The 27,169-nt window shown below is 48.2% G+C and overlaps 1 protein-coding gene across 9 annotated transcripts in view; it reads right to left on the reverse strand.

Annotated features, from left to right (window-relative positions):
* The window catches only part of ARVCF (ARVCF delta catenin family member), a 330,432-nt gene that overhangs the window by 116,381 nt on the left and 186,882 nt on the right, over positions 1-27,169 (reverse strand). For 6 of the 9 annotated variants that reach the window (XM_081842754.1, XM_081842753.1, XM_081842751.1 and 3 more), the window contains one exon: positions 13,271-13,773. In XM_081842754.1, the coding sequence (XP_081698880.1) occupies positions 13,271-13,773 (503 nt within the window). The remainder of the gene's footprint in view (positions 1-13,270; positions 13,774-27,169) is intronic. The other 3 variants (XM_081842755.1, XM_081842752.1, XM_081842750.1) reach the window with 1 other exon arrangement.

A 27,169-nucleotide genomic window follows, 5' to 3' on the forward strand; every position in this document is an offset into this window, starting at 1 on the left:
ACACTCTCTCAGGCTTGGTTCCACCCCAGTAAAACAGTACAATAATAATAATCTACTTCCCAGAGTAACTGTCAGGATGGAGGAGGGAGAGACGGCAAAGTAATAATGCCACCCCTCCCCCCAAATTGCTATATAAATGCTAAGCAATACCCAAGAGCATCCCAAGTGAAAACTCTCCATTTTGAAATCCCTCTTTTCTTTACTTAGCATGTTGCAGGGACACCCACAACCCTGCAAAAAAAAAAAAAAGAGCAAGCTCTCAGCAGAATTATGTACCTGAGACCTAAGTGGCCAACTGGAAATTTAATAGGAGATGCCAGCTTAAAACTTCCTAGGGGCAGGCCAGGCAGAAAGTAACCTTTCCAAAAGGCCACACATTTCCCCAAAGCTAATATCAAGTCATTACTTGCCAGGTATTTTCGATTTGCAAAATAGCAATTCTCACGATTTTTGCCTACTAAACCTCGGTTTTTGAACGTCTTGGAAGCCAAATGTTTCGGTTTTCGAATGCCAAAAACCTGGAAGTAAATGCTTCCATTTTCGAACATGCCTCAGAAGTCGAACTGCTTCCACTGAGGGTTTTTTTCAATTTTCTCCACTGAATTTTCAGACCTCCCTTTGCGCCTCAGTTTTCGAGTTTTACGGATCTCGAATGGTCTTCTGGAACGGATTACGTTCGAAAACCGAGGTACCACTGTACTGAAAACCTTCACAAAATAATAGTTGATGCCAAGTGAAAAAGCAGACCTAAACACACGTCAGCATTCTACATATTTGGATAGGGTTGCCTAAAGGCAAATGTTTTAAGCGGACACCAAAAAAGACTATAGAGAAGGCAGCTGCCTGATGTTGATAGGCAGGGAATTCCAGTGTGTGAGTGCTACCACTTTCGATTAAATACACCATGTTGTTGTTGTTGTTTAGTCGCTTAGTCGTGTCCAACTCTTCGTGACCCCATGGACCAGAGCACACCAGGCATTCCTGTCTTCCACTGCCTCCCGCAAAATGCACCATAGCCAAAGTTAAAGGTAAAGAGACCCCTGACCATTAAGTCCAGTTGCGGACGACTCTGGGGTTGCGGCACTCATCTCGCTTTACTGGCCGAGGGAGCCGGCTTTTGTCCATAGATATCTTCCGGGTCATGTGGCCAGCATGACTAAGCCGCTTCTGGCGAACCAGAGCAGCACACGGAAATGCCGTTTACCTTCCCGCCGGAGCGGTACCTATTTATCTACTTGCACTTTGACGTGCTTTCGAACTGCTAGGTTGGCAGGAGCAGGGACCGAGCAATGGGAGCTCACCCCGTCGCGGGGATTCAAACCGCCAACCTTCTGATCGGCAAGCCCTAGGCTCAGTGGTTCAGCCATAGCTAGCTGCTTGTAATCCATGAGACTCTTAATCTCAGGGTTGTGGGTTTGAGCTCTACATGGGGCAAAAGATTCCTGCCCTCACGGTCCCTAACAATTCTACAGTTCTATGATTCTATGCCTCAATGTGAATATGGCAGGCCTATTTTAAGGATCAATATTCTGTGAGGACACCAGAAATAATTACGGCAGATTATGCAATGTTGCCAGGAAACCATTCAACCCTACAACCTGCCTGAACCAGTAGGGAAAGAAAACTGGTTGGACCAAGCTGATACTTACCATATTTTTTGCTCTACAGGACGCACCCAATCATAGGACGCACCTTGTTTTAGAGGGGGAGAACAAGAAAAAAAAATTCTCCCCCTCTCTGCTCAGCGCCCCTTCAGCGAAGCGGCAGGAGAAACTGAGCCCCTTCCATTTCTCCTGCCACTTCACTGAAGGGGCGCTGTGCAAAGAGGGGGAGAATTTTTTTTCCTTGTTCCCCCCCTCTAAAACAAGGTGCGTTCTGTGCATTCAAGGTGCATTCACCCAAAGCCTCCGGAGCGCAGCGGGAGTTCCCGCTGCGCTCCGGAGGCTTCAGGTGGTACCTTGGAAGCCTGGAGAACGAGAGAGGTCGGTGCACACTGACCCCTCTCGCTCTCCAGGCTTCAGCGAAAGCAATGCGAAGCCCCCAGAGTGTGGACAGAGCGCTACCTTTGCGCTTCGGAGGCTTCGCGTTGCTATCGCTGAAGCCAAGGAGCCTGCATTCGCTCCACAGGACGCACACATATTTCCCCTTAATTTTTGGAGGGGAAAAAGTGTGTCCTATGGAGCAAAAAATATGGTATGTCAAGGGTCAGGGACTTCCAGCCCTCCAGATTTTGCTGGACTCCAACTCTGCATGCTCAGGGACAATGGGAGCTGTGACTCCAACATCATTTGCTGGGCCAAAGGTTCCCTGGAATCTATAGTCGGTACCCTTGTCGCTACTTGTCTGTGGCTTCACACACGTCCCAAGGGCATCTGCTTTTAGGCTGCTATCCTTTTAGGGCCATTCTTAGGTAGGCAGCATGTGCCAGCAGGAATTTTATCTCCCAGCTCCCCAGCGCTTAAGTGGCACTTCAGCTATAGCCCAACAGACCCAGATGACTAACAGATCTTTGGTGATATAAAACATTCCTCCCTGCAAAGTGACCTCCGAAAGGGGCTCCTTTAAATTTAGCTGAGCCAAACAGCTTTGGCGTATCCAGGTTGGGATTTTGCTTGTGGCCTTCTTTGGGGTAAGAAAAAGGTAAAGGACCCCTGGATGGTTAAGTCAAGTCAAATGCGACTATGGGGTTGCGGGGCTCATCTCACCTTTCAGGCCAAGGGAGCCGGCGTTTGTCCACAGACAGCTTTTCAGGTCGTGTGGCCAGCAGGACTAAACTGCTTCTGGCGCAACAGAACACCGTGATGGAAACCAGAGTGCATGGAAATGCTGTTTACCTTCCCGCCAGAGTGGTACCCATTTATCTACTTGCACTGGTATGCTTTCAAACTGCTAGGTTGGCAGGAGCTGGAACAGAGCAACGGGAGCTCACCATCGTCACATGGATTTGAACCGCCAACCTTTTGATCAGCAAGCCCAGAGGCTCAGTGGTTTAGACCACAGTGCCACCCACATCCCTTTACCTGCTTTGGGGTATAGGATACAGTGTCTAGGTGTACATTTCCAGGGGGGCAGTTTGCTGCACATTAGCTCCGCTCAGCACACATCTTGAAAGCCACATAGGATTAAGGCCTTCTGGGAAATGATTTATAATGAAATTAAGAAGGTACTTAAATGTACTTTTCAAAAGAAACCGGAGGCATTTCTCCTGGGCATGGTTGGCCAATTGGTTTCAAAGAGGGATAAGATTTTCTTTATGTACGCCACTACAGCAGCAAGGATTCTTCTAGCAAAGTATTGGAAGACACAAGAATTACCCACACTGGAAGAATGGCAGACGAAAGTGATTGACTTTATGGGACTGGCAGAAATGACCGGCAGAATCCGCGACCAAGAGAAAGAGACAGTGGAGGAAGATTGGAAAAAGTTTAAACGATATCTTAAGAACTGTTGTAAAATAGAGGAGTGATAAAATGTCAAGGGGAAGGAAGATGCAGAATTGCAGCTAAAACTGTTTGATGATTTAAGGTGAAATTGAGAATGACAATGAGTTTAAATTTAATTGGCAAAAAGGGTTGTTGAAAAACTGTAAAATAAGGATGCAAAAAGGGTGAGGTATGGGGAAGTCCGAGAAACGAGGCGTATGAAAATGAGGTTAAGAAATGATATTTTTTGTGTGTGTTCGTATTTGTTGATGTTTGTGTGTTGTTGTTGTTTAGTGTTAAAAATTGGAAAATTAATAAAAAAATATTTTTATTTTTTTTAAAAAAAGAAAGCCACATAGGGTGGCTGAGAGTGGCTAGTGAGAAAAGGATAAGCAAGATCGGTGCTGAACTTGCCTCCTCCTTAGCCAGACATTATAGTCCAGGTGTGGGGAACCCATGGCCCTCTGGAGGTTGTTGAACTACAACTCCCATCATTCCTGCTTGCTAAGGCTGATGGGAGTTGTAGTTCAGCAACAGCTGGAGGCCCAAATGTTCCCTACTCTGGCTTTAGGTGGTTCTAGATGCCCTGTTTATTGAACATTCACTCCAATTTGTCTGCAGGGCAGTTCAATGACACTGGCTATTTTATGAACATTCGCTTTTACACATTTGAAGAGAGGTTAGATGGCGTGTCAAAGGAATAATTATTCCACACATTATAGTGTATTTCCCCAATCTCTTTCCTTGTTGCAAAGCGCCCAATATTTGGAGGAAGCGGGTTCACAGAATCATAGAATTGTAGAGTTGTAGGAATTGTAGAACTGTAGGAATCCCAGCTGAACAGATGATGATGAAGAAGAAGAGTTTGGATTTGATATCCCGCTTTATCACTACCCGAAGGAGTCTCAAAGCGGCTAACATTCTCCTTTCCCTTCCTGTCCCACAACAAACACTCTGTGAAGTGAGTGAGGCTGAGAGACTTCAGAGAAGTGTGACTAGCCCAAGGTCACCCAGCAGCTGCACGTGGAGGAGCAGGGAAGCGAACCCGTTTCACCAGATTACGAGTCCACTGCTCTTTACCACTACACCACACTGGCTCCAGTGGCATCCAACAGATGGGTTCGCTGAGTGAGACCTCCAGATCAACCTTAATCGCAGAACCTGGATCTGCCAGTATGTGGCTGGATCCCTGGTGAGAATCTGAGGGGAGCATTTTGGCGATTTGGGGCGCAGTGGGATTCATAATAGTTTAAACGGATGAATTTGCCAGCAGCCGTAACCACACCACTCACGGCATGTAGAGTTTCCTGGGAAGAGGGACTTAATGTTAAACCACTCTGGGTAGCTTTGGGTGGGTGGGTAGGAACAGGGGTCTCCTAGCAACTGTCACCACCCGTAAGAAACTACAACTCCCAGAATTCCTTGGAGGGGAAGCTGCTTCACGTGATACCATAATGCTTGAAATGTATGGTGCAAATATGGCAGCAGTCGCTTTTTCTCTAAACTACAGAGTTGCAAATAGAGGGCGGCCTTTTGTCAAGTGGGACACACAAACACCCTGCTTCCTGGCTCCAATAATCTAAACTTCCTGACTCCAATAATCAGTTGTAACCTGCCCTTTCCTCTGTTTTGCTTTAACCTGCTGCCAAGAGTCTTTTGCTACTTACTGCCAGCAGGGACGTTAATCACTATATTTATTTCCTTGAATCACTTCACTCACTACATTGCAGCTTATGTCCACACAAGGCACAGCAGTAATTATAGTAATATGGATTTTTTTTAAAAAAAAGGCAAGTCACTTTAGCATTTAAACAAATTAATATAATAGAAATAAAAAGGAATAAATTAGCTCCTGATGGCTAGCCATTGAGAACAAGAAAATGAGTAATTAATCCGGAATCCATTACGAGCTGAAGGGTTTTGTTTTGTTTTTCCCTAAGCACAGTGATCCCAGTCAACGAGCCGATATTTTGGGTATTTTCACAGAACGTGCTATTTTTTGCTGTGAAGCATTTGTTTATATAGCGGCCAAACAATGTAAGGCCAATTCCTTTAAAACTAGAAGATCTGCAATCTGTCCAGCAAGGGAATTTGAGTTTGAGCATGAGAAATCTTGTCAAAGGCCCTCAAGCACCAGGAACGAGCGGGTCTGCAATAAAATGTTGCAGGGCATCCTTCGTGTTGGATTTCCAGGGGTAGGGAAACTGATCTGGCCTGATCTGTATCTTCCTTCTTCCTCAGGTAAAACCATCAGGACTTCAAAGCACTACACACAACTTGCAGAGGGCCTTGCCTATGCTGCTTTGAAGCACGCTGATCAGCAGGCCTGAAGTTATCTCTCATCAGCTGATAAGCAGCGACTTCCAACCTGCTTTCGAAAGGGATCAGCTGCACAAGGGAGATCTCTCCCCAGGGAACTCGGTCAGGCGGCTGATCCAGACACCTCTTTATCTGCCCCTCAGCTGACATCACATACGGTGTAGGGCAGGTATCATTTGGGTGAAACCATGTCATGGGCCAAACTGGGATCTGTGCTGGTCCAAATTTGGCCTGCGGACCAGAGGTACTCTATCCCTGGACTAGCCCAACCTGTTTTCCTTTCATGGCATCATAGAAGGGTACAGTTGGAAGAGACCTTCTGCGTCAACTCTTATTCTCCTTTTCTCTAAACCAGGGTTTCCCAAACTTGGGTCTCCAGCTGCTTTTGGACTACAACTCCCATCATCCCTAGCTAGCAGGACCAGGGGTCAGGGATGATGGGAATTATAGTCCCAAAGCAGCTGGAGGCCTAGGTTTGGGGAACCCTGCACTAAACTAATAAGTCCCAAGCGTTGCAACTTGTCCTCATAGAGGGGGTTGCTCCATCCCCTTGTCACTGGGGTGGGGGTGGGGGTTTCAAAAACAAAAAACCTGCAACGCCCCCTAAAAGCAAACCCCATGCAACATCCCTCCTGAAATAATTTTATCCACTGACATTTCCCCTCTACAGAAAAGAGGGCTCTTCTGGTGGAATGTTGTCTTGTCTGCGCCTTGCAGAGGAGGCATTTTCCTACCCTGCTTAAACATTATCTTGATCATACATATTAGTTTTTGCAGAGATGTGCCAAAGGGCTTTTTTCCTCACACACCCCCCCCCCTCTCCGTTTTTTCTTTTTCGCACACCATTCGGGACATCTTCTTTTGATTTCTTCGCAAACTTGCCGTCCCAGTTGGCAGAAGATTTCCAGCTCAACACATTTTCAAATCAGCTATTGTAAACATGAAACACTGGCTTCTGTAATAAGGTTTATTCTTTTCAAAGAAGATTATGGTTACTCTGCATGGTTAAGAAAGGAGAAGACGCCGTATTAAGTTCTCTGTGTGCAAACAATTAAATTTGCAGGCCCCGTGGCCAGGGGCTTGTTCGCAGAATTAATTTCCAAGGTTTGGAGCTTTTTTTAATAAATAAAAAAAAAAATGGGTGGGGGGCTCAGAACAATGAAAACCACTTATTTTTTGAAATCTAACCTGGATTATTTTCCCCTCCCTGGAAGATAATTTGACACCTCCCAGGATTCTTTTGGGGAAGTCATGGCTGCTTAAAAAGGTAAAGGTAAAGGGACCCCTGACCATTAGGTCCAGTCCCAGACGACTCTGGGGTTACCCCGCCCATCTGGCTGAGTTTCCCCAGCCACTCCGGGCGGCTCACAATCAAGTGTTAAAAACAGTACAGTGTTACATATTAAAAACTTCCCTGAACAGGGCTGCCTTAAGATGTCTTCTGAATGTCAGGTAGCTGTTTATCTCTTTGACATCTGATGGGAGGGTGTTCCACAGGGTGGGTGCCACTACCGAGAAGGCCCTCTGTCTGGTTCCCTGTAGCCTCACTTCTCCCAATGAGGGAACCAGCAGAAGGCCCTCGGCGCTGGATCTCAGTGTCTGGGCTGAAGGATGGGGGTGGAGACACTCCTTCAGGTATACAGGACCGAGGCCGTTTAGGGCTTTAAAGGTCAGCACCAACACTTTGAATTGTGCTCAGAAACGTACTGGGAGCCAATGCAGATCTCTCAGAACCGGTGTTATGTGGTCCCAGCGGCCACTCCCAGTCACCAGTCTAGCTGCCGCATTCTGGATTAGTTGTAGTTTCCGAGTCACCTTCAAAGGTAGCCCCACGTAGAGCGCGTTGCAGTAGTCCAAGCAGGAGATAACTAGAGCATGCACCACTCTGGCGAGACACTCTGCAGGCAGGTAGGGTCTCAGCCTGTGTACCAGGTGGAGCTGGTAGACAGTTGCCCTGGACACAGAGTTAACCTGCGCCTCCATGGACAACTGTGAGTCCAAAATGACTCCCAGGCTGCGCACCTGGTCCTTCAGGGGCACAGTTACCCCATTCAGGACCAGGGAACCCCCCACACCCACCCGCTCCCTGTCCCCCCCAGTACTTCTGTCTTGTCAGGATTCAACCTCAATCTGTTAGCCGCCATCCATCCTCCAACCGCCTCCAGGCACTCACACAGGACCTTCACCGCCTTCACTGGTTCTGATATAAAGGAGAGGTAGAGCTGAGTGGTTTCATAGTGCTTTAAATGAATGGTGTGAATGTTGCCTAACTCTGACAGCAAGTTGGTCATGCAGCCATACCTTGGGGGTGAGGTGGGAGGAAATATAAAATACAGTAATCTTCCTCACACCTCCAATGGAAGCTCACACATCCCAAGTTGCAAGAGGTCAGGCAAGAAATCTGCTGCCAATGCAGTAGCCTCTTTGGAAACTAAAGACACAAAGCCCAGTTGTTAAAAAAATATATATATGCTGTGTAAACCCTGCTCTGCAGGTAAGGCGAGCTGGAATCAATTCTTTGCAGAAATGGAGTTTCTGGCCTACAGGATTAGGGATTTGTCTGGCAGAGAATACCAGACCCCGTGGCCACAGTACTGCAGCATTTTCAAATAATCCACACAAATTACATTGCGGTAAGTACCCAATGACGGAAAAGCTCGTTAAAAGCCCCTAACTTCTGCCTGCCTGTCCGAGCCACATAATAGAAGCCGCACATCCTGTATCTCTGATGGGGAACATTCGTTCTGCACCGAGCCTTATCGCTCACGATAAAATAAGACCTTTCGCTGCCTTGCCGAATCACAACGTATTACTTCCCTTATCAGACCTGCCCTCATTCTTCTCCACACTGAGGATGAGAGAATGGTCTGCTGAAATAATGCTGGGTCGTCCCCCCCCCCCCCGAGTCCCAAGAGATCACATGCAAGTCACAGTATGGGGAGGGGGGCAGGGAAAGCAGGGGAGAAAGCACAGTGAAATAAGAAGAAGGAAAAGGATTGCTGCCGCTTGCAGCTCAGTTTCAAGATGTGCCGAAATAAATACAGTGGTACCTCAGGTTAAGTACTTAATTCATTCCGGAGGTCTGTTCTTAACCTGAAACTGTTCTTAACCTGAAGCACCACTTTAGCTAATGGGGCCTCCTGCTGCTGCCGCGCCGCCGGAGCACAATTTCTGTTCTCATCCTGAAGCAAAGTTCTTAACCTGAGGTACTATTTCTGGGTTAGCGGAGTCTGTAACCTGAAGCGTATGTAACCTGAAGCGTATGTAACCCAAGGTACCACTGTACTGTGAGATTGCTGAGGCCAAGGCAGTTCATACAACTAATCTAGATTTGGGGGCAGAAAGCCACAAAGCTGAATGCTGCCAGGATCAGGGCAGATTCGGGGCAAGTTCTTTATGCAGTTATACTGCGGAACTCACTCCCACAAGGCAGGGATGGTCACCAACTTGGACTGCTTTAAAGGAGGATTGGACAAATTCATGGAGGATGGGCTATCAATAGCTGCCAGCCATGATGGCAGTCTTCTGCCTCCATGGTCAGAGGCAGAAAGGCTTTCAGTTTCTGGTGGTCATAGGAGGGGAAAGAGCTCTTTTGTTTAGGTTCTGTTTGCAGGTTTCCCTCTTTGGCATCTGCTTGGCCACTGTGAGAACAGGATGCTGGACTGTTAGTGAAATATACTCTGAGTCAAGAGTGGATTTCATGCTCTTTATTCAGCTCATAATGGTGAGGAGGAATGGAAGTTCCCCCAGAATGTCTGCTTTATATACATTATTTATACAATGGGCCCCATGTGATTGGCTAATTCCGGGATTCTCCTGTAGGCCCATCAGGTTGTGGATTCACTTCCACCTGGAGCTGGATTGGGTGGCTCCTGTGGACCAATCAGACTGCTGCATTCTGGAGCCTATTGCTCTAGGACCAATAAGGCTGTTGCATTCTGAACCCTATTGTTCTAGGACCAATCAGACTGCTGCCTTTTGGATCCTATTCAACTCAGTACATAACAGTTAGTATTCGTACTGTATTTGTTAGAAAATGCATTTTACAAAGCATAAAGTGCATTGGGGAAAAGAAAACCTACATAATGTTATGCCACAGCTGCAAAATCTTGTGGCTCCAATTAAGGTCACAGAAACGCTGAACCGTTGCTCTGTTAATGGGTTAACTCCCTTTAAAAGTGTGTGTGTGTGTGTGTGTGTGTGTGTGTGTGTCTTAGATAAGGAGGGGTGGAGGTTGGCGTTTGGATGGTTGTTTTGTCATTGTTTTGTTGAACATACAGACTCCGAGAACACGCTACCCATAGGAGTTAGTGAGGACAAAGGTATAATTTAGGGACTGCTTCAAAGAAGTTTTCGAAGGAAAAAGAACCCTCTCTTGGGCTCAAGAGAGTGAAATGAATTGCGCTGCTCTTAGGATGATATGGGGGACGCGGGTGGCGCTCTGCGTTAAACCACAGAGCCTAGGACTTGCCGATCAGAAGGTTGGCGGTTTGAATCCCCGCAACGGGGTGAGCTCCCGTTGCTCGGTCCTTGCTCCTGCCAACCTAGCAGTTTGAAAGCACGTCAAAGTGCAAGTAGATAAATAGGTACCGCTCTGGCGGGAAGGTAAACGGCGTTTCCGTGCGCTGCTCTGATTCGCCAGAAGCGGGTTAGTCATGCTGGTCACATGACCCAGAAGCTGTACGCCGGCTCCCTCGGCCAATAAAGCGAGATGAGCGCCGCAACCCCAGAGTCGGTCACGACTGGTCCTAATGGTCAGGGGTCCCTTGACCTTTACCTAGGATGATACTGCTGGTTAATAGTTGCCACCCTGCAAGTAAAGAGTCATCTTCAAAGTCTTGTGTATGGAGTCTACTTCGAGGGTGAAATGGCTGTATCACTCTGCATGAATCACACAAATAGCCAACATGGACTTGATGGGCCATGGGCCTGATCCAGCTGATCTGGTCTTATGCGCTTAGTGCAAAATGTGGCACCCTTCTCCAGATCTGCTGTTTACTTTTTTAAACAGCCATTAATGCCTTTCCTGACAGCATGTCTAGTGTCTTAATTCGGTTGGCCCCAATCCCGACAGCACATGTTCAGAGCACAAAATGAATTCATTAATCAAGATTCAAAGCCGCTGCAGCCACCCCTTTCAACAGGGGAAAGGGCAAACTCAGACACGTTTCTGTCACTGCAGAGAAGCCTGATAACCATTTAACATTAAAAAGTTATCCATGCAGGTCAAATTATGGGCCACCCTTTCCATTTCTGAATCTTAAAAAAGCGGGGGGCGAGGAAGGAAATGTGCATATTTCTGGGAAATTAGCTTCTCTGACAAATTACTACTGAAAAATAAATGGATTTCACTCTTTTTTCTTTCTTTTTTTTTAAAAAAAGGAAGAACCTTTTTAAAGAAAAGTCTGCAAAATAATCCAGGACCTGAAGCAATCAATCCATTCAAGTTAAAAGAACATCTTATATACTAAAAGCAAACTCAGTCCTCTGAGTGCTGGTCCTGACGCAGCCAAAATATCACCAAGAGGGAGGCACCAGCACACTTGGGGAAACAAAAATAACTTGGGGCGGGGGGCTGGGGCTGGGGGGGGCAGCAGAAATCTAAAAGCACTGAGCATGCCCAGTGACCGTCAAATGTTGGGTGAATAATGTGGGGGCAGGCAGGGAAGAGGCATAGGAGAGGGTCTGGCTGCCTGCCTTGGTACAACGCAGCGGCGTAGCGTGGGTTGTCAGCACCCGGGGCAAGGCAAGTAATTTGCGCCCCTAACCCCTAACCTGCCGCTGCTGCCAGCTTCTTCTTGCTGCTGCCTGGGCTGGTCGGGTGTGGTTCTCTCCCGCGCTCAGCGCTGCGCTGGGCGGCCGCTGCACTGTCCCTCCCCCAGATAGTCCCTCCCTCGCTCTCTCTCCGCTCCGCACCGCAACGCACGCCTGGCACCCTCCCCCTCCACAGTGGGCGGCGACCCGGCAGCTCGGATCGGATTCGCACAGCCAGCACTGCAGTGAGAGAGAGTGAGGGAGCCAGGTAGGGGCAGAGAGCTGCGAGTGCGAGCGTGCCCCCCCCCCGCAAATGTTGCGCCCGGTGCGGCTGGCCCCCCCTGCACCCCCCACGCTACGCCACTGGTACAACGAGAAGGAGTACTAAGAACCTAAGACACAGTTTGCAAACCGCTTTGACGGTTGGTTGGTTGGTTTGTTTTGTACCATAAAGTGGTATATAAATTTGATGAAATAAAATATAAAAAGAGCCCGCTGGATCCAGGCCAACGACCCCTCCAGTCCAGCATCCCTGCTCTCAAAGGGACCAACCTGATCATAGCTGTCAACTTTTCTCTTTTTAAAAGGGAAATTCCCTTATTCCAAATAGGATTCCTTGCAAAAAAAGGGAAAAGTTGACAGCTATGAACCTGATGCCTACGGGAAACCTGCAAGGAAGAGCTGAGCACCACCTTGAGCTCTTTGGAAGAAAGGTGGGATAGAAATGTAATAGCAAACAAACAAATAAACATGCTTTTTAAGTAGAGATCCTTGCCCCAGCCCAAAACTGTGCTGGAAGCATTTTCATTGCCGATAGTTTTTAGATATTTTTTGCTCGCTCTCTCGCACGCCCTCTCTCTCTCTCTCTCTCTCTCTCTCTCTCTCTCTCTCTCTCTGTGTGTGTGTGTGTGTGTGTGTGTATGTGTTTAGGCTCCTTTGGGTGGAAGGGTGAGATATACAGTGATACCTCGGGTTAAGAACTTAATTCGTTCTGGAGGTCTGTTCTTAACCTGAAACTGTTCTTAACCTGAGGTACCACTTTAGCTAATGGGGCCTCCTGCTGCCGCTGCGCTGCCGGAGCATGATTTCTGTTCTCATCCTGAAGCAAAGTTCTTAACCTGAGGTACTATTTCTGGGTTAGCGGAGTCTGTAACCTGAAGCATCTGTAACCCAAGGTACAACTGTACATCAATAAATGACATGTCTCTCCCACATCGGTCTCTACAGCCACCACAGGAGCTGCAACTATCCAACAGCTTGACCTCACCCCCCCCCAAAGGCGCACTCCTCTGTTGTTTCCTAAGACAGACAAATGCCGACAACAACAACAAGCAAATGATTAACCTCCTGCCAACCTAGCAGTTCGAAAGCACGCCAGCGCAAGTAGATAAGTAGGTACTGCTATGGCAGGAAGGTAAACGGTGTTTCCGTGTCCTCTGGTTTCTGTCACGGTGTCCCATTGCACCAGGAGCGGTTTAGTCCTGCTGGCCACATGACCCAGAAAGCTGTCTGTGGACAAACACCAGCTCCCTCGGCCTGAAAGCGAGATGAGCGCCACAACCCTATAGTCGCCTTTGACTTGACTTAACCGCCAGCGGTCCTTTACCTTTCTACCTTACCTAAATGATTAATCAATCAAGGAATAAATTCAGACCAAATGGTTGGCAGACCACGGCCCCTACTTCCGTGGCAAACTTTGCAGACTGGTGTTGAAGTAAGCAAAAGCTTTCCATAAAAACAAACATATCCCCAGAGGTACAAACAGAGGTGCTGACCTGTAATGAGCTCCCGAACTTCCATGTCATTCGTCTTCCGCAGCAACCGGATCAAAGCCGGGATCCCATCGCAGTTCTTTATCGCCACCTTGTTCTCATTATCCTTCCCGTAGGATATGTTTCTGAGCGCCCCGCAAGCCTTGCGGTGCACCTCGGGCTTGGGGTGGTCCAAGAGGCCCACCAAAATAGGAATGCCTTTGAGGTGCCTCACGTCCTTCTTGATTTTGTCGTTCTCGTAGCACAAGTGCTGCAGATACGCTGCCGCGTTGGACTTGACCGGATCGATGGGGTGGCTGAGCATGGCGATGACTTCTGGGAGGTCGGGGTCCCGCCAGCGGGGGTCTTTTCGGATGCTGTCAATGGAAGGCGAGCGCTTGCCCAGGCGGTCAATGCTGGCCATGCTCCCGCGCTCGGGCTGCGCCAAGGGCGCCGCATAGCTGCCATGCAGATAGGGGATCCTCTCGTCGACGATCTCGGTCTCAATCGGGTCATCGTAACCCCTGCTAAGAGAAAGAGGGGGGAGATATTAGAAGGCGTTCTGATTTTAAAATAAGAACTGTGCCTTTAAACAGGCTATGTTGGGAGCGTCATCCAGGAATGCTAAGCCAGACCCCACCCCACCCATATATTAAAGCAGCCTCTCTCAACCTGTGGGTCCCCAGGTGTTGTTGAACTACAACTCCCATCATCCCTAGCTAGCAAGGCCAGAGCTCAGGGATGATGGGAGTTGTAGTCCAACAACATCTGGGGACCCACAGGTTGAGAACCACTGTATTAGAGAGACCCTACCTGCCTGCAGACTTTCTCGCCAGAGTGGTGCATGCTCTAGTTATCTCCCGCATGGACTACTGCAATGCACTCTACGTGGGGCTACCTTTGAAGGTGACCCGGAAACTACAATTAATCCAGAATGTGGCAGCTAAACTGGTGACTGGGGGTGGCTGCTGAGACCACATAACACCGGTCTTGAAATACCTACATTGGCTGCCAGTACGTTTCTGAGCACAATTCAAAGTGTTGGTGCTGACCTTTAAAGACCTAATCGGCCTCGGCCCAGTATCCCTGAAGGAGCGTCTCCACTCCCATCGTTCAGCCCGGACACTGAGGTCCAGCTCCGAGGGTCTTCTGGCTGTTCCTTCCCTGCGAGAAGTGAGGTTACAGGGCACCAGGCAGAGGGCCTTCTTAGTAGTGGCGCCCTCCCATCAGATGTCAAACAGATAAACATCTGAAGGCAGGCCTATTTAGGGAAGTTTTTAATGTTTGATGTTTTATCGTGTTTTTAATATTCTGTTGGAAGCCGCCCAGAGTGACTGGAGGAACCCAAGTAGACAGGTGGGGTATAAATAATAAATTGTGGTTGTTGTTGTTGTTACATCTGAGTTACTACAGATCAGAGAGTTAAGCACAACATTCTAAAACTGGCCAGCAGAGTTACAAAAAGACTTGTTTAAAGACGACCCATTAATATTCATATTTTACAGGACAGGAAGCCTGAAGCCTCTGAGCATTGAGAAGCAAGGCCAGCCATGGAAGGGTTAGTTGTTTACGTTTAATTTCTCTTGCTATTTTTAAATTATTGACAGTGGAGATTGGAGGAATTGGTGGAAACCACGGGAGTCGAGAGAGGACTCTCGTGTTTGGTTCCTCCTTACATGCTTCCATTGTGGCATCTGGTTGGGTCACTGTGAGAACAGGATTCTGGACCAGATGGGCCATTGGCCTGATCCAGAGGGACGTCTAGGTGTTGTTGAACTACAAGTCCCACCAGCCCCACCAAGCATGATGAATGGTGAGGAATGATGGGACTTGTAGTTCAAGAACGTCTGGAGGGCCTAACCCCCTAATTAACCCCTGGGTCATATAATCCAATCAGGGACTGAACCAAATTAAGAGGTTAGACTCTCAGGGTGACTAATCTTTCCAAATTAGCCTTTTTCGATGCTACAATTAATGCTTGATTATATTCAGCTGCTGGAGAAATCAATAAACAGAAATAGCCTGAAGAAATTGGGTAAGCATGGGAAAGCCAAAAAAGAAAAAAAAAAGGGGAGGAAAAAAACCAAGAGACCCTTTTATTGACGCACTTATTGGAATATGTATAATTCATTAGTTTTTAGGGCTGCAATTTACACTGTCTCAACAGCCATTATGTCTGCTTTTATGCAGGAGAGCTGTTTCCATTCTGCAGCATAAAGGAAGATAATAATGTTACATTCACATCAATATTTTTCCTTGTAAGAAGCAGGGATAATGAGCGCCTAAACGCCACTCACAGGTGCAGGGGTTTCCCTTCTCCCTCTTTGTGCCTGGTGCAAACAGGTGTTTCGCACTCGCTCCCGATGCTGTTGCCCTCGGTCCCAGGCAGAAGGAACCAGAATAGCCAGAGCTTCTGTCCTGATGACCCCCAAACTGGGATGGAGACCTTTAGGTCCCCAGTTTTCTTTTTCAAAGGTGACTCTCCAGGACACCCTATCTGAGGCCTTGGCTTCCCCCGCACTCCAGCAGCTGCTACAAGCCACCCAAGGGAGGAGGCCGCCAGTGGTGGCCAGGAAGAAGCCATGGGGAGACAACGGGATGCTCCTTCGCAGCTGCCGCTCTCGCTTGGGAGAATCACTGGCTCATTCTTCTCCCTGAGTTCAGCAGCAGCGGCACTGGTAGGGGAAATAGGGACATTCCCGGGTCAGTACAGATGCCAGGATGGCTTTTGTAATTCCAGGACTGTCCCCGGAAAATCAGGACACTTGCAGGGTATGCCACTGGTTTGAGCCCTTCAGAGAATCAAACAGCAGGTGGGCCAGTTGATGCAGGCTATAAGGTAAAAAGGTAAAGGACCCCTGGATAGTTAAGTCCAGTCAAAGGCGACTCTGGAGTTGTGGCGCTCAGCTTGCTTTCAGGCTGAGGGAGCCGGCATTTGTCCACAGACAGCTTTCCAGGTCATGTGGCCAGCAGGACTAAACCACTTCTGGCACAACGGGACATCATAACGGAAACCAGAGCACATGAAAATGCCGTTTGCCTTCCCGCCACATCTACTTGCAGTGGTGTGCTTTTAAACTGATAGGTTGGCAGGAGCTGGGACAGAGCAACAGGAGCTCGCTCCGTTGCAGGGATTCGAACCGCCGACCTTCTGATCGGCAAGCCCAAGAGGCTCAGTGGTTTAGACCACAGCGCCACCTACATCCCTCTCTAACATACAATGGGAATTATTATATTCAACATAGAGCAACCACAGGCTCTCTGTGGTCTCGGGCAAAGATATTTCCTAGCTTGTTGCCTGAGATCCTTGTAAAACTGGAGGTGCCAGGGATTAAGCCTGAGGCCTTCTACTGGCAAAGCGTAATACTACTACTACTACTAATAGTAATTTATTTATACCCCACCCATCTGGCTGGGTTTCCCCAGCCACTCTGAGCAGCTTCAAACAAAAGATTAAAAATAGATTAAAACATCAGTCGTTAAAAACTTCCCTAAACAGGGCTGCCTTCAGATGCCTTCTAAAGGTCAGATTTTGTTTAATTTCCTTGACATCTGGTGGGAGGGCGTTCCACAGGGCGGGCACCCCTACTGAGAAGGCCCTCTGCCTGGTTCCCTTTAACTTTGCTTGTTGCAGTGAGGGAACCACCAGAAGGCCCTCGGCGCTGGACCTCAGTGTCTGGGCAGAATGATGGTGGTGGAGATGCTCCTTCAGGTATCCCTCCAATGAAGGCTTCAGTCATACCTCAGGATGAATACGCTTCAGCTTAAATATTTTCGGGTTGCGCTCCGCGGCGACCCAGAAGTAATGGAGCATGTTACTTCCGGGTTTCGCCACTCGTGCATGCGCAGATGCTCAAAATGACCTCACGCGCATGCGCGGAAGCAGCAAATCGCGACCCACGCAGACGTGCAGACGCATCTTACGTTTGCTTCAGGATGTGAACGGGGCTCTGGAACGGATCCCATTCGCATCCCGAGGTACCAATGTATACCCAGACCTAAGCCCAAACCCCTTACGGTTGTAATCAATAAAGTCGTGGCTTAATTTGAACCAAAATAATTTCATCCCGAGTGGTTCCTGGATCTCGTATACTGTGCGGGGCGGTGGGCTCCGTGTTGCCTGGGCGCCCAAATAGCTCTCCGGGGTTTCAGGCGTTGGGCATCTGCAGGGCAGCCCTAAATAGAGATTTCAAGGAGTGAGCATGGAGCATGGAGAGATTTCAAGGAGTGAGCCCTAAATAGAGATTTCAAGGAGTGAGCATGGAGACTTCCCCATGCAAGACAGCTGCTCTGGCCGTGACATTCCAGGCAGGGAACATCTGCACACTTCCCCCTAATGTATGCCTTTCAGTCCACATTAAATGCCTGCAGAGCAGCCTTGCAAAATTTGGAGAAATGTGAATTTCAAAGGATGGCTGTGCATATTGTTTCAAGGAATTGGGTAAGAGTCGCCTTTCAGTGCAAATCAAATCAAATTTCTCCCACTTCCCTACATGCAAACTATGAGCTACGCTACTTTCCCATCCTCTGGTTAACTTCTGAACCTGGGAGGTACCAAAACTAAAGTCTGATGAGAAGTCACATTCAAGGTTCAGCACAAGGTTAAGGCACTCTTCACATGCTCAGAGGCACTGCCTATTTGTTCACATCTTTCAGAATCCTTGGTGTTAAGAGAATGATTCTGGGGCTCTGTGGGCGTTCCCATTCCACTTCATTTCTTCTACAAAATGTATATGCTGCTCCCTAGAACAAAAGACCTCTAAGCAGTTTGCAATAGCCAGTCCAAAGATTAATCAAAGCTGCAAATAAAAAACCCAAAACGCTAAAAACAAGTGGCATAAAAATAAGTTAAAATACAATCAGTAATTTGAAGACAGGTATCAAAAAACCAACAACAACACTACAAGCTAAAATGACATGCCTAGGTAGGGTTGCCAGAACAAAAAAGCATTTTTTAAGCAGGGTGCTAAAAACAATAGGTGCCTGCCTAATCAAATGGGCTGAGATTTCCAAAATATAGGTGGTGTTATACTAAAGGATCGCTTTCTTGCAAGTGCAGAGGAACATTATGTGTCACTTGTAGAAGTGCCTTTTCTATGGAAAACAAACAAACAAACAAACAAACAAAAACAAACAAACAAACAAACAACACACACACATTCTCTCTAACCCCGGTTTTTATACCTACCGATATCTTCTTTTGCCTATCCAGACACAGCCTGGAGGAATCCGATAAGCTCTCAGGTTGGTTGTCATTGTCAAAAGAGAAGCAGCATATTGACAAGAGAAACCATAGTCTTTGGAGTCAGAGGGACACTGGCTTGGAGTTCCTATAACTCACTCCACCACTGTTAAACTGTGTCTAAGGCCTTCTTTGTTCGGACTTTGTCCCTTCCAACCAAAGCCTCCCTCAATGAGCCCATTATTGCAAAACAAACAGGATTACAGACCCTGCCGCCATCCCATTAGCTCTTACAGCCACTAGCCTTCACAAGGAGATTAACACTTTGGAAGCCTTTCCCAGGAAGCTACGGCACAACAAGGAGCAACCCGTAAGGATGCTCTCTGCTTCGAACAGCTTCCCCTTTCCAGATGCACAAATAGAATGAGAGTGGTCCACATGGAAAGGGGCCAGATGCTTTTAATGTGCATTTATCCGGGGTAACAGATGGATGGGTTATAAGCAGGCAACAACCCTCACCCGCTGCTTCCTGTGGTAACGCTTTCTTGCATTTCTTTTAGTTTGATCTACCGTATTTTTCGCCCTATAGGACGCACTTTTTCCCCTCCAAAAATGAAGGGGAAATGTGTGTGCGTCCTATGGGGCGAATGCAGGCTTTCGCTGAAGCCTGGAGAGCGAGAGGGGTCGGTGCGCACCGACCCCTCTCACTCTCCAGGCTTCAGGAGAGCCGCAGCGCCAGTCCCACAAGGTCGGGGGACAGCGAGGAGGCGGAACGCCGCCATCCCGCTGTCTCCCGATGTGGTTTGGAGGCTGACGGCGGGGAGATGCGTGTTTCTCCCAGCCGCCAGCCCCGCAAGCTCCGGGGACAGCTGGGAGGCGCAGCGCGTCCTCCCGCTGTCCCTGGACCTGATCTGCAGGCGGGCGGCGGGGAGAAGAGTGCTTTTCTATGGAAGTGCTTCTCCCCGCTGCCGGCCCCACAAGCGCCTGGGGGGGGGGGTAATAATTTTTTTCCCTTTATTTCCCCCCCAAAAAACTTGGTGCGTCCTATGGGCTGGTGCGTCCTATGGGGCAAAAAATACGGTAAGTAGCGATGATGCTGGTTCGGTATGCAAACTTCCCTTCCGCTTGCATAATGCTTGCATGCTTTACAAAGTGTGCATCTTTTCCCTGAAAGCCCCTTACTAGCTTGGTGCCTCATGAAGGCCAGAACAGCAGAATCCTAGGTTGCAGGGACACAAGGAAATGCATTCCCCCAAGGCACCTGTTGTAAACCAAAATTGCCCTTTTCCCTTATGGGGTATCCAAGAACCCATATAGAGTCCTTACAATGGGTTCCCTATTGGTAGGAGAAGATAACAGAGGCCAACCAGAGAATATTGAGAAGCAAAGCAGCTAGTAAGCTTGATCTTTATTGATCTGTTGCAACGGGGGCTCCCCTCACCCACAGGAGAGGAGGAGGAACCCAGAACGATGGCGTGCAAGGCCTTATAAAAACTTTGGAAATTGCCACCCTGTAAATCAAGACCACCCCCAGAAACATCATACATACATCACAGAAGGGGTGTAACCTAAGACCACCCCTCAGATACATCATACCTACATCACAGAAAAGGCGGTCTAAAACAGAAATTTGAATGTTGTTTTTCTCTTGTTTTTCTCTTGTCCTTGTTGATTCGAACCGCCGACCATGCGGTCCTTGTTGATTCGAACCGCCGACCATGTTTTATCCACAGCGCCACCCACGTCCCGTAACATTAGGCCTCCTTTATAGCATAAACCTACCTTCTTATATGGGTTATATATGGGTTATATGGGTTATATGGGTTATATGGGTTATATGGGTTATATGGGTTATATGGGTTATATGGGTTGTATGGGTTATGGGTTATAGCATAAACCCACTACGTGGGTGGCACTGTGGGTTAAACCACAGAGCCTAGGGCTTGCCGATCAGAAGGTCGGCAGTTCGAATCCCTGCGACGGGGTGAGCTCCCGTTGCTCGGTCCCCGCTCCTGCCAACCTAGCAGTTCAAAAGCACATCAAAGTGCAAGTAGATAAATAGGTACCACTCCGTCGGGAAGGTAAACGGCGTTCCGTGCGCTGTGCTGGCTCGCCAGATGCAGCTTGTCATGATGGCCACGTGTCTGCGGACAGCGCTCTCTCCTGGCCTATAGAGTGAGATGAGCACACAACCCTAGAGTCTGGCAAGACTGGCCCGAACGGGCAGGGGTACCTTTACCTTTATCTTTAATGTTATGGTGTTTGGAGCTCCAAATCAAATACAGTTTAATATATCTCTGAAGGAATTGCTGTGAGTGGTGGCCTTCAGGATTCCTGATGAAAATGCAGATTGAGAAATGATCAAAGTTACAAAGGGGGCACAGAACAAATATCTTGAATTTGTTGGCTCACCTGGGCAATTCCAGAAGTAAACAAATGAAGGTGATTCAGTGCCTTTGCTGTTGTTAGAAGGAAAGGTAGATTAATGATGGAAATGGAGGGTGGGAGGAGAGAGAGAATGGGAATCGGAAAAAGAAACAAATGAAAATATCACCACAGGAGGAGGGCAGGGTGGGGAGAAGCCCAAACAGCAGCTATTCACTCAAGACAAACGAAAAGAGGGATGGCTTGTTTATTTTTAGCTCTGTGGGTGGAAGATGAGGAATATTCAGAGCGAGATGGATGGGCCACAAGGCTGAACAAATGGGCATTCTTGGGAAGGTAGGAGTGAGGGAAATGATGAAGGATTCCTGGCAAAGCTAGCAGAAAGATCTAAGAAATATGACCACAGGAAAGACATCCCTATAAAAGCACAGAGTGAGTTTGACAGAAGGCAGGAGAGAGGGAGAGGTGCCGCTGACTGATGGAGAAGGAAACAGGAGAAAACATGGAGAGGGAAGTGCAAAGACAGTACGTCTAGGGGGAAAGGCGATGGCATCCTCCCTGGTCCAGGGATGGGGGGCCACATGAGTCCGGGGCCACATTCTCTTCTGCACAACCTTCTGGGGGCCGCATGGCAGTGATGGGTGGGGCCACAGGCCAAAGTGGGTAGACCAACATAGCAAACCCTCCAACATTTCTCGGATGAAAATAGGGATGTCCTAGTCCATAATTAAAAGGGACGCGGATGGCGATGTGGTCTAAACCACAGAGCCTAGGACTTGCCGCTCAGAAGGTCGGTGGTTTGAATCCTCGCGACGGGGTGAGCTCCTGTTGCTTGGTCCCTGCTCCTGCCAACCTAGCAGTTTGAAAGCACGTCAAAGTGCAAGTAGATAAATAGGTACCGCTCCAGCGGGAAGGTAAATGACGTTTCCGTGCGCTGCTCTGGTTCGCCAGAAGCGGCTTAGTCCTGCTGGTCACATGACCCGGAAGCTGTACGCCGGCTCCCTCGGCCAATAAAGCAAGATGAGCGCCGCAACCCCAGAGTCATCCACGACTGGACCTAATGGTCAGAGGTCCCTTTACCTTTATTCCATAATTATAATAATATTATTTATACCCCGCCCATCTGACTGGGTTGCCCCAGCCACTCTGGGTAGCTTCCAACATATATAAAAACATAATAAAACATTAAGCATTTTTTAAAAACCTTCCTTATACAGGGCTGCCTTCCAATGTCTTCTAAAGGTTGTTTAGTTATGTACCTCCTTGGCTCAGGGGTCACATAACTTCATACATTCCAACATTTCTCCCATGAAAATAGGGACGTCCTAAGGAAAAGTAGGACATTACGGGATCGAATCAGAAACTGGTATGGCTTCTGTAAATCCGGAGCTGTCTTTGGAAAATAGGGAGACTTGGAGGGTCTGACATCGGTAATTGTAAGCTCAGTTCGCTAGGCTAGTTTCTACACGCTCAAAATGCCCCCCTCTCCCCATGCCATCCAGGCAACAAGAAGCATTTTCAGAGCTCCAGCACACATTTGAACTAGGCAAAGGCACTCAAGGAGAATGCAAAACAGTGCCACCAGAGGATGTGGTTGGTTGGAGTGCCGAGGGCCAGACACTCATGCCTGGAGGGCCATGTTTGGCCCAGAAACCTGAGGTTCCCCAGTCCTGAAAGTAGCCTCACCAAAGGGGAAGGAAGGAAGGAAGGAAGGAAGGAAGGAAGGAAGGAAGGAAGGAAGGAAGGATTCAGCATTTCTCTAACAGCAGCACACACCAAAGCCGAGGGAATGATGAATGCATTCAATTTTCCATATACTGTTTAGATATAAGAGATTAACCTCTGCGCTTAATCCCCCAACCTCCTTTCTCCAACGTTTCGCTTGTTCAAAGGTTCAAACCTTACGGTTTAGTGTGATATATATAAATATGTGTGTGTGTGTGTGTGTGTGTGTGTGTGTGTATGTCGAACAAATATTTCCACATCGCCCTTCACCTTATGGTCTCAGCAGGTGGCATGTATAGAAATAAAACAAGGGCAGACTTAATTTTAAAAATATATTGGATGAAAACAGCAACAACGTAAAAAGCATCATAATCAGCGCAACAGCACACAGGGCGGACATTCATCCTAAGCACATTATTCACACACCCTTGTAAACTTGACCTAAGAGGTGTGCCTCATAACCTCTCATGTAAGAGAACAAACTGAAGTGGCAAGAGGCATCTGAGTGGGGAGGGAGTTCCAGATACATGGAGCCACCACTTAAAAGGCTCTTCTCTGACCCCCTGCACCTCACATCTCATCCTACATAGGGAACATAAAGGAGGGACGTATTTCCTGAGCTAAGGAGACAGGCGAGTCAATATTGACGAAAGTGCGCTTTGAAGTACCTGGGTCCTGGACCACTTGGGCCTTTAAAAGAGCTTTGAAATGGGCCCAGAAAAAAATGGCAACCAGTGCAGATGTTTCAAAAGGAGGGCAATGTGGCCACAACCTAATGCTCCCAACAGAATCCTCGCTGCCACAATTTAGACTATGAACTTAAGAAGAATCCTACCGGGTGAGGCCAATGGCCCATCTGGTCCAGAATCCTGTTCTCACAGTGGCCAGCCAGATCCCTATGGAGAGCCTGAAAGCAGAATCAACAACCCTCTCCCTGCTGTGATTCCAGAGCAATTGGTACTCAGTGGAGGTAGAACACAGCCATTGTGACAAGTAGCCATTGAGATCTCTCTTTTTTGAAATTGTTTTTATTGGAAAAAAATTCAAGGATGAGACGGGTGCAGTGGTACCTCTGGTTGCGAACAGGATCCATTCTAGAGGCCTGTTTGCAACATGAAAAGCCCGCAATCTGAAGCGCCATATCTTCGCAGGTGCATGGTAAGATTTGGCGCTAGTGTGCATGCACGACACGCAATTTAGCGCATCTGCGCATGTGCAAGCGGTGAAACCCAGAAGTTACCCTTTCTGGTACTTCCGGGTCACCGCAGGACATAACATGAGCCTGGTTTATAAGACTTAATTGATGCTACAAAAACAGCATAAAATACAGTATAAAACGTGAATAACAATAAAATCAAAAATCAAAAGTCAGATTAGGGGGAAAATCCACCCAATAAACATTAGATGATCACCAGGGCTAGGTGGCTAAATTAGTCCTATTTGGGCCAGCGAGGAGACTATGGGAGAATTAGCTGTGGGATCCCAGAGTGGGTAATCTTCATAAAAAGGGGAGGGGGAGGGAAGGAAGGGGAATAAAAGATCAGGCTAAATTCAAATTGAAAGTCAGGCGGAATAGCTCTGTCTTACAGGCCCTGCAGAAGGAGGTTAAATCCTGCAGGGCCCTGGTCTCATGGGACAGAACATTCCACCAGGTCGGAGCCATCACTGAGAAGGCCCTGGCCCTGGTGGAAGATAATCTGACTTCCTTAGGGCCCAGGACCTCTAAACTATGATTATTAATGGACCTTAAGGTCCTCTGTGGGGCAGACCAGGAGAGGCGGTCCTGTAAATATGAGGGTCCTAAGTTCTAGTGTCATGAGAGAAGGAGAAAGACTCTCCCCTCTTCACTTTCTCCATGCCGTGCCCCGGAAAAACAGGATACCGGACTCGGCAGCCCTTTCGTTTGGCTGAGCAGGGCTCTTATCACCATCTGCTGTTACGGCTTGACAAAAATTAGCACAAGACGTATGGACGCACATTGGTGTGCAGACAGACGGAAAATCTGCTTCTTGTGCATTTGAAGGCGCTCTCGGAAGAAGCCGTTCCGTTTCGCCGCCACCCCGCTTTCCAATCTATATTCAAATGCGAGTGTTCTGAAATTGGGTCAGCAGTGAGAGGAGAGAGGGAGAGAGAGAGAGGAGCAAATAGCCAGCTACCTGTCCAATCAGATATGCAAGGAACCAGGCAACTGACAATTAGCAAAGGGATTACAGGTTTAACCCATCTGCTGGAATCGCTGGCAGGTACGCAGAGAACGCTGTAGCGCTGCCGGTCCAAGAAGAAAAAGCAGCACTAGGCCGATTGCTACAAGGAGCCATCAGGAAATCAACCTCCCTCCCTCCTTCTTTTTGAGCTCTGGTTTCTACACTTGTTGCTGCAGCTCTTATAAGTCAACATGAACATGCCACAGACCCCCCCCCAAGTGCCTCTATTTTCCAGGGACTGTCCTGAATTTACAGAAGCCGTTCAGTTTCTGATTTGATCCCAGAGTGTCCGCTTTTCCTTTGTTGTTTAGTCGTCTTAGTCGTGTTTGACTTTCCGTGATCCCATGAATCAGAGCATGCCTTGGAAACTCTCACTTTCTTCTCAAAGCTTCTCCTTTTTTATGTCCATGGAGTTTTCTTGGCAAAATACTGGAGTGGTTTGCCAGTTCCTTCTCCAGGTGGATCATGGGACCCCTGACCATTAGTTCCAGTCACGACCGACTCTGGGGTTGCGGCGCTCATCTCGCTTTATTGGCCGAGGGAGCCGGCGTACAGCTTCCGGGTCATGGTGAACCAGAGCAGCGCACGGAAACGCTGTTTACCTTCCCGCCGGAGCGGTACGTATTTATCTACTTGCACTTTGACGTACTTTCAAACTGCTAGGTTGGCAGGAGCAGGGACCGAGCAATGGGAGCTCACCCCGTCGCGGGGATTCAAACTGCTGACCTTCTGATCGGCAAGTCCTAGGCTCTGTGGTTTAACCCACAGCGCCACCCGCGTCCCCCGCTGCTTTTCCTTAGGACATCCTTATTTTCTTCAGAGAAATGTTGAAGGGTATGGAGTTATGCAACCCCTGAGCCAAGGAGATAAGTAACTATACAACCTTTAGAAGACATCTGAAGGCATCCCTATATAGGGAAGCTTTTTAATGCTCAATGTTTATTATGTTTTTATATATTTTGGAAGCCACCCAGAGTGGCTGTGTCAACCTAGTCAGATGGGCAGGGTATACATTTAAATGAATGAATGAATGAATATAATAATACAGACGTACCTCAGAAGTCAAGAGGAATCTGTTTTGGAAGTCTGTTCGACTTCCAAAAAGTTCGGAAACCAAGGCGTGGCTTCTGTTTGGTTCCTGATTGCGGTGGCGCACCAGAAACAATAGTGGAAGCCACATTGGACGTTCAGTTTCCAAAAAAATGTTCGAAAACCGGAACACTCACTTCTGATTTTTGATTGTTCGGGAGCCGGAACGTTCGTCTCCCAAGATGTTCGGGAGCTGAGGTACGACTGTAATACAGTGGTACCTCAGGTTACATACGCTTCAGGTTACAGACTCCGCTAACCCAGAAATGGTACCTCGGGTTAAGAACTTTGCTTCAGGATGAGAACAGAATTCGTGCTCTGGCGGCACGGCGGCAGCCGGAGGCCCCATTAGCTAAAGTGGTGCTTCAGGTTAAGAACAGTTTCAGGTTAAGAACGGACCTCCGGAACGAATTAAGTACTTAACCCGAGGTACCACTGTACAGGGGAACTGGTCACTTTCCCAAAATCTGCCCCTCTCAATGCCTCCACCTTGTGCATGGCCGATTCTGTTCTGACTACAAAACTAATGGCACCGACATCCAAACACTGGAAATTTAGGGGATGGATATACCGAACCTGAGACTCATCTTTCAACTCAACCTGCAACTTGGGACCCAACCGGAATGATGATTATTACTTTTCCATTGACTTTTGAAAGTACCCTTTAGAAAGGCTCCAGGTCTTAAGACACCACTTGCTTGGCCACATTTCTGCAGCACAGCCCCCCCCCCCGCCAACTATTTCTCCACTTAGTGACATGTTGTGCTGATTTATTGTTGCTTCCCACTAAACCCCCCCTCCCATCCTGGTGTAAACAACTATCCCTCAGAGATCGGACATGAAAAGAGAGCCTGGCGGCTTCCTTCCCACTTAGAAATGAGTGCAGGAATCGATTTTCAATAAGTCTTGAAAGGTTAATAATTCTGGCGATAAATGAAACTCGGCCAATGGACAAACAATGCAGCTGGCAACAGGCGGCGAAAGCAGATATTATTGCCACTTTCAGAAACCAAACAAGCTGCTGAGTGTTCCTCTGCGGGAACTGGACTTTTAGCCACCCTTGCATAACACGGTTATTTCCTGCCTTGATAACCACCAGTGGCATAGCATGGGGGGTGCAGGGGGGGCCGGCCGCACCGGGCACAACATCTGGGGGGGGGGTGCGCGCTTGCAGCTCTCTGCCCCTACCTGGCTCACTCACTCTCTCTCACTGCTGTGCGAATTCGATCCGAGCCGCCGGGTCGCCGCCCACTGTGGAGGGGGGGCTGCCAGGCGTGCGGGTTAGGGGGCGCAAATTACTTGCCTTGCCCCGGGTGCTGACAACCCACGCTACGCCAC

Source organism: Podarcis erhardii (genome assembly GCF_964252035.2).
Source record: "Podarcis erhardii genome assembly, chromosome: 15".
In the NCBI taxonomy this organism is placed as follows: Eukaryota; Metazoa; Chordata; class Lepidosauria; order Squamata; family Lacertidae; genus Podarcis; species Podarcis erhardii.